Source organism: Echiichthys vipera (genome assembly GCF_963691815.1).
Source record: "Echiichthys vipera genome assembly, chromosome: 5".
In the NCBI taxonomy this organism is placed as follows: Eukaryota; Metazoa; Chordata; class Actinopteri; order Perciformes; family Trachinidae; genus Echiichthys; species Echiichthys vipera.
The window spans coordinates 16853208-16861293 of record NC_139830.1 but is presented as its reverse complement, the minus strand read 5'-3'; the positions used below and the strand labels follow the sequence as shown (position 1 = coordinate 16861293).

Below are 8086 nucleotides of genomic sequence, written 5' to 3'. Positions count from 1 at the left end.
AGGAACGAAAAACATTTTGTTTAGGTGGATTCACGTTTCACATGTGATGGAAAAAGTAAAACAATTTCATGAGTATTCTTCTTTTTTTTCTTTTTTTTAGAAACCCGTGCCTCAGGTAAGTTCACTTTCACTGTTATAAAAACATCAAAATTACATACAGAAAGCACATGATTTTTTTAATACACGAAATAAAGTAAAATACAAAATGAACAAATTCCCCACAAGGCATTCATAAAGCCACTAAATAATAAAAAATAATGCATGTTTCTTGTGTATAAACATATTTTACACGTGCCCGTACCGGTTCGCATACAGTCCTCGTGTTACTGTCATTTGTTCGTGTTCACTGTGTTAAAGATGACATAATGCTCCTTTAAAAGGGGATCCACCACCTTATATCGGATTATCCTGACAAAAAAGTTCAGCGTAGCCTACACATATATTATAATCTCACATTTCTGGTGTGTCGCCTATAGTTCCACCTTCACCAGAGGAGGTCCAAACAAGGTCAAATATAGGCCAAACATTCAAGTGAGAGTTGCTCTTCTTCAGAGAGGGAGGGAAGAGGAAGAGAGGGGAGAAGAGAGAACGACAGAATAAAGGGAGGAGATGGCTCACATCACGTCATCCGTGAAGACAAACTCATGCAAACAATACTTGGGCATTTTTGAATTTTGGACAAGAAACAGAAGAGGGTGAAACACTTCGAATATTGTCTTTTTTGTCTCCGTTTTGTCAAAGAATCCCCGCTCTGTCCTTTACAGAGAAAGTGTTTTATAACGAGGCCAGCCTCTATATAGGTTCAAAATGAAATCATTACAATAATAATATAATATTAAAACAGAACACCTGCAGAATGGTTCGCCTTGTTTGACAAAGTATCGACCGTCCCAGCTGCATCCTCCTCCTCGGGGTGTCCTGCCGCCCTCCTCGGCCATGTGGCTGCAGAGAAGGACCCTGCGTAGCTTGGCTATCCGTCACATCCGCCACTTTATTCGGCGTCCAAAAGTCACATCTGTGTAGGCTATCACGTCCCAGTCTCTTTTCTCATTGTCTTTTCTTTGTCTCATAAATAGCCTATATTTTTTATAGTTATACTCGTCGTCCTTCATTTAGAAAAGCAAACATAAATATCGTCCTTGGATATGTTTTTCTCACTTTGTGAGCGTTTATGTTCAGTGTCTCTCAGTCGCGCGGACATGGTAGATAGCGCGTGCGCGCCGCGTGCCCACCAGTCTGCCTGGCGTCACAGTCCCAGCGCGGCCGTGTGTTTTTTGGCCTTCAGTCTCAGGTCGGCGATGCTGGAGTTCTTGCTGGTATTCTTGGCGGCTGCGGCTGCGGCCACAACGGAGGCTGCAGAGGCAGACTCGGCCGCGAGCGTCGCCAGCGGCAGCCCGAACGGCGGCGCGGGGAACATCATGTAGGGTGCGTGCGCGGCCAGGTGTGAGTGCAGGTGGTGCTGCGCGTGCGCCACGGCGCTGTCCAGCTGCAGTTGCGCCTGCACCTGAAAGGAGAAGGGCGGCACGTTGCAATGACTATCCTACGGGACGTGACGCACGGGTGGGGAGAGAAGGGGGAGAACATGCGTTAACTTTGCAGTGGTTTGTCTGAAGGCTCATTTCACTAGTGACACTGTTGTAGATATGGTTCAGCTATTACACTTTTATAAGGAGGCAGTGTGACCTATGGTCAAAGAGGTTAGTGTTCAGCTGGACATCCGGGTTCAATCACCTAGAGTCAAATATCACTGGGTGTCATCTGGTGCTAGGGACATTATTGACTACTGCAACTTTTAGAAAGTCAAAGGTCAGATTTAAGTTATTTGTATATCAATAGAATAGAATAGAAGAGAATATCAAATCAAACTTTCATTGCCTTTGGCAATCCTGGACCTAATAATAAACCCAGCAGTGGCGCTTAGGGTGAAGACTGAACTTCACCAAAATGTAATTCAATATACATGATGTATACTTTTTCTGTTCTGTTTAAACTCTCACCACCACACTGCCCCCTCACACACAGATGCACAGTTTAATCAACCAATCTAACCATAGAAATGATACTTCTGTGTGAGTAGGAAAACATTAAGAAAGTCCTGGCCTTGGTGGCTGTCTATTTTACACTCTGAAGTCGACCTACTAGATCTACTAATATGTGTGCTTGCTCCAATAAAATAGGCATGTAAATGGGCCATAAAACAATAGAGGGAATTTTCCAATTAAGGTGTACAGGCTACACTGTGTTGGCACAGTGTTTTCGTCAGTGTGGTAATAAGAGTTTAGTTACCCCCTACATTGGAACTGGAGTCTCTGCGTAGCACTTGGGCAGAGCCTGTGCCAAGACAGCAGTCCGGGGATTGGTCTGGTTTTTAAGACTAGACGCTTCAAAGTAACTTGCCTGTTGGAATGGCATCCGTAAAGCCCCCACGTTGACATATGGCGCTACACGACAAGCTTCAAACTGATTCGCTGCTCCAATCAGGACTCCTGCAAAAGCACAGATGATAGCCTAATTGTGAGGAGACTATTCAAAAAACCACAAAGAAGTAAACTGTAGCACTGAATAACGAGCAGTAAACTGATTGTCGAGTAAACTTTAATAACGTCCAAGATAAACATGGCACTAAAGAAATCACAGTGCTTTTGATGGCTTAATTAACTCGAAATGAAACCACGTCCCAAATAGTAACAGTGCGTAAAAATTAAAGATGCTGCATGCATTTGAGCATATAATTGCCCTATTATAGAAAATAAATACAGTTTTGTGTTTTGCGGGAGCATGCGGGATAAAAGCGTACCTTTATGTAACTGGTTCTCCTGTTTTCTGCATTTGGCTCTTCTATTCTGGAACCAAACCTGCAGGGACAGAAATTAATTAGAGACCTACTGATTGGCAGCTGCTTGTGAGGCCATGTGTAATTCCTCTCAAAGTGACAACAACCGCAGAAAAACAATATCCCCGAGGAGCCCTGAAATATTAATGACACTGCTTAACCCCAGATTTGAATTATTACATTTAGTCTACAACAAGGGAGAGTGGGGGCTTGGAGCAGAGAGGGAGAGGAAGAGTGGAGCAAAAATGGAAAGTAGTAAATAACCGTAAAGAGAGACATTAAAACCTTATTAGGAGTATAGAAACACCCTTGTTGGAAATGTGCAGGGTTATTGGACTATAATAAATAACCTTGTCAGCGTTGGTTTCATCTTTCTATAGATTAGTGTCCCCGAAGAGTTGAATGGACTCTCAGATATCGAATAGCAGCAATGCTATTACGGTTTTGGACATCAGAGCACGGCGATCTGAGAGCATCTCCCTCTGTCTCTTCCCATCTCCCTCTCATTAAATGACCGCTGCAAATTAATTACCCTTATCTGCAGAAAATCCATGTCAAAGAAACGCAGTTCTGTCTCCTCCACGCCATAACACACACTTGCACACACACCAAAATAAAACCCCGCTTCAAAGACAACTCACTTCTCATTTTTCCTTCTGTTGAAATCGACAAGCGTCAATTTCAGAGAAACGCCTTGGAACACAGATTAAACGATTTATTTCTATGATAATCTGCTTTGAATCTCTTAGACAAAGCTGAGGCTAAATTACCCCACAATACGAAATGTCAATCTGCAATCTCCCTTACATTAGGTCCATGTCCTTGTGAAAGCATGAATGAAATATCATATTGATTTGTCTGTCAGCTGGCTTCATTTATTGACCACAGTATATGTCAATCGGATGTCCTTTTGTGCACGCTCCAGCCTATAATTTATCGCGTTGATAAAAGAAAATGTTCTGCTGTGCTGTTATTGATTGAGGCATATATATATATATATATATATATATATATATATATTGCAGATTGACATATATATTAAATCAAAATAAATGTGTGGTCTCTGTATGCAAACGGTAAAAAGATACAATACTAACGGAGAGAGAGAGGGAGAGAGCTGCTCTTGATTTGGGTAGAAAATAATACATAATTTATGCAAATCCCCGAGCTGTGCTCCTTGTTCGGGATACAATACGCCTTATTGGTGAGATTCCAGTTCAGGCCGGGAGAGCCCTGCAAAAAAGCTGGTTTTAACTTTTTTGGGGGGGTTACGGGCGAGTTTGGGATCTTTTGGGCTCGTTTTATGATTTATTTTCCCCCCACTACGACCGCCAGATTCAATATGGATACAAATTCTCAGCCCTCCCCTGAGCCGGGGCATACGGAATAAAAGAGTCCGGAATAAGATATTATAGGGTTTTGATAAATCAGATGAGAGGAGTTGTCTATATGTTCATTGTCCCCCTGCTCTCGTTACACAAGGCATGTCTGAGCCCCCCCTCCGCCCCTCCCTGACTGGCTGAAGCCTTACTGGGTTTCTGCGCAGATGGTCTGTCCCCATGAAAAACGACAGCATCTCTGACAAACAGGGCCTTGGTAACATACACCCAGAAACTGAAGGCAAATATCTGTAGGCTTATTTGTGTCGCTGGATTTAGACAATAAGGACTAAATCGACTCTCATGATACAAACAAATGCCCTAATTGAGACAATTAACACAAATTAAATCATCAAGATGAAAGAAAAGTTATCTAATCAGATTATGGAAAAATAGCATTATGATGGTGAACTCTGTTTACTTCTTCTTAATAATCTTCTTCAATTCATTAAAAAAAAGTCTCAAGGGAGGTTCTTCTGAACAGTTCCACAAATTCAGGCCTACTCTCTGTGCACGTGTATCTTCTATATTGAAAACTTGAAAACATAAAACAACGTGCTATCATGCTCAGGCTGTGCATGCGTGATATCAACTGTATCGTGACAGGAAGAAAATCGCTAAAGATATTAAAATCCCTCCAGATAAAAAGAGAATATCCTTCTTCTTCTATAATCATTGTTGTGGATACTATTATTATTATTATTATTATTATTATTATTATTATTAATATTATTATTAATATTATTATTATTATGGTTATTACTATTATTATTAGTATTAGTAGTATTAGTAGTAGTATTATTATTATTAGTTTGTAATTATTATTTCAGTTTAAGCACGTGGGTCACTCTTGTCCATTGTTTTTGCAACATATCATATAGAACATATACATGCTATTCACACTGCCATGGTTATGATACTGTTGTTAATGATTGCCTAATGATAACAGTGAATATTTAATTCATTTGATGCTTTTAAGTGTTTTGGATCATTTAGACTATAGATTAAGGGTAGGCAGCTGCCACTTTATCTAAACAAATACGTCTTAATGCTGCCTCAGCGTTGTAGTTATAATAATAATAATAATAATGATTATTATATATTTTTTGTTTTTCAGTTGAAACGACTCTTCCTACCTGTACTCGGGCCTCCGACAGTCCCAGTCGCTGACTAAGCTCCTCCCGCATGAAGGCGTCCGGGTAGTGGGTCTCGTCGAAGAGCCGCTCCAGCTCGTTGAGCTGCTCTAATGTGAAGTTAGTCCGACTTCTCCTCTGTTTGATTTTAGTCTGTGCCTCGTCCTCTAAAGGCTTCGAGTCCTCTTTCCTTTCCTTCACGTCCGTGTTGCCTGTGTTGTTGCAGATGAGAAGAGACGCATCAACATCACGGAAGCTGCACCGTGACCTCCAATCTGTGGTCATCATTGGCCTTCATCGTCACATATTAGGCTAATGACATATTTGAATATGTTTATACTCCGAAAAAAAGCGAGTTTAAATCTCATATAAATCATATCATTTATCGGTGTCAAACAGCTTAATGCCTATTCGTTCATACAGTTAAAATGAGCCAAACTAACGGGTGTGCATAAGATAAAGGATAACTGGAATAAGGTGCACTACAGAAATGACTATCGACCTACACCATTTGACATATAAACCTAGATGATAAGAAAGAAAGGAAGAAAGAAAGACATGCCCTCCCAGCCCTCAAATATCACAGAGCTATCAGACCTCGGATGTTTTGTAGAGCTACATAAAGCTCTTTAATTATTAACTGCTTATAAATATGCAACGCTGTGCCCACTGTTGGATGTCTGATACGTGCTTGTCGCAGTTCCGCTTTTAACCACGCTGCCCATGACGAACAGATGTCATCTTTTTTTTTTTTACAAGCCACCCAACTCTAAGATATGTTGTGTGCGTGTGTTGTCACATTTTGTCCCGTTTTCACGATCCAAAGCGAACCGAACAGCTGTTTAGCTATTTTTAAAATGTAAAACACATTAATGATCTTAACATAATTTGGAATTGGTCGGGATGGAAGCGTTAAACACTCAAGCAATTCTGTATATTTAATCAAATATTTACTGTTGAGAGTGTGATTTTATGCTGTTGTTAAACCCTGTTTTTTTATTTGCTATTATTTTATTTATGCAATTCTAGTTTTTACAAAAAAAAGCAACCATTGAATTATCGAGGACAAGCACCAAGAACAATCTTCCACCAAAAATCTATTTTATATATTTGTTATGGGATGATTTGTATTCAAATTATCTATTTCACCTGACACCCCTGTGCACCGAGTGACTACAGAAACCTCAGGACTTGATTGCCACCATTCATGTGCAGTGATGTCTGCATGTCAGGTGTCTGATGCACCTCCTTTCGGCTGACACATTACAATTACATATGATACGAATTAAAAAAAAATATCTCATAAATAACTGACAATCAATGACGCTTATGTTATGAATTCACATCATTTACATTCATCAGTCTAAAGTAGGCTTCTGCAGCGTTTTTGAAAACTTCTGAAAAATCAGAGTGACCAGAGTGCACCTATGTCACTTTCATAACCTTGTGATATGAAAAGAAAAGAAAGGCACTGAGCTTAAGCCCTTTCATATTATACAACCTGATAGAATGATTAAGGCTGTTAGTTTCCCACAGGAGGCCTTGCTGTTTATCATAGTTTTGAGGTATAGGCCTTTTATAATGAATTGAAACTTTTTGAAACTGTACCAACACTTAGCTGCAAGCCTCTTATTAAGATGGAAGATATTATGATGCCAGGTAAAAACAAATGCCAGGTTTAAAAAAAAAAAAAAGAAGCCTAAGGAAGGCGGTCTTGATGGTGCATGTGTCAAACAACTAACATGAAGAAAAATAAAAGATACTTTCAGAAAGCAATGATTTTCCCTTCTTACATCTCATCATTATCATCCTAACTTGCTGTACATCGACTGTTTGGGCTGTGAAATGCTCCAGTATTTACTTGGATCATAATCACAAGCTGTCATCAATATGTTTTAACTGTGTTTCGGAAATAAAAACAGGGTCATGATCAGTGTGTGGTGGTCGATTATCATCTCTAGAGAACAGGCCAATACTCTTCGGTAAGTCCTCTACACAGCTGAAATACTATTAGGCTACAGTACACCATGCAGTCCTACCGTCTATGAGTTTGGGGCTCCCCGAGTCCCTGATTCTTTCCGGCGACAGCATGTCCGTTTCCCTGCCCGGCGAGAGCGCACCGTTCCGAGTGACGGCTGCAGCCTCTTCCCGGCTCCCCGGCTCCCCGGTTAAAGACTCCCTGCTCCCCGTTCGCGTCGACCCGGTCTCCAACACCTCCCTGTAGGTTATCACTTCCTTCTTCTCCTTCACTTTCTGATCGAAAGACTTAGACACGAAAGCGGTGAGCTCTTCCATCACTGCCTTCTCTCCTCACAAAAAAAAAAATCACCTCACACACACATACACACACACACTCTCTCCCTTTGCTCCACGACAGCTTAAGACATCAATGGTGTGGCTCGTTTTAAAGTCGACCCCTTGAAATGATAGTCTACGAGATGATGCTGCCAACTCTGGAAAAAGGTGAAAAATATATGAAGAATATATCTTCTTAGCCAATTCCTCCCTCCTTTGGTAGCGGAGTTGGGAACCTGCTGGTGATCCTCTATTGAAGTCACAGTATTTATACTTTGCGGCGCCTTGCCCCCTTGATCCGTGCAAATTACCTCCCCTCAGGATGCCGGGATGTGCCCCCCTTTCGCTTCACTGATATGGGAGAGAGAGAGAGAGAGAGAGAGAGAGAGAGAGAGAGAGAGAGAGAGAGAGAGAGAGAGAGAGAGAGAGAGAGAGAGAGAGAGAGA

At 41.1% G+C, this 8086-nt stretch overlaps 1 protein-coding gene across 1 annotated transcript; it reads right to left on the bottom strand.

The window, feature by feature from the left end:
• Nucleotides 1-1246: 1246 nt before the first annotated feature.
• shox2 (shox homeobox 2) lies at nt 1247-7640 on the bottom strand (the record flags this gene model as incomplete). Its single annotated transcript, XM_083914503.1, has 5 exons — nt 1247-1504; nt 2398-2486; nt 2798-2855; nt 5349-5557; nt 7385-7640. The coding sequence occupies 5 exons, from the start codon at nt 7638-7640 to the stop codon at nt 1247-1249; spliced, it is 870 nt and encodes a 289-aa protein (XP_083770629.1).
• Between the last annotated feature and the right edge of the window lie 446 nt (nt 7641-8086).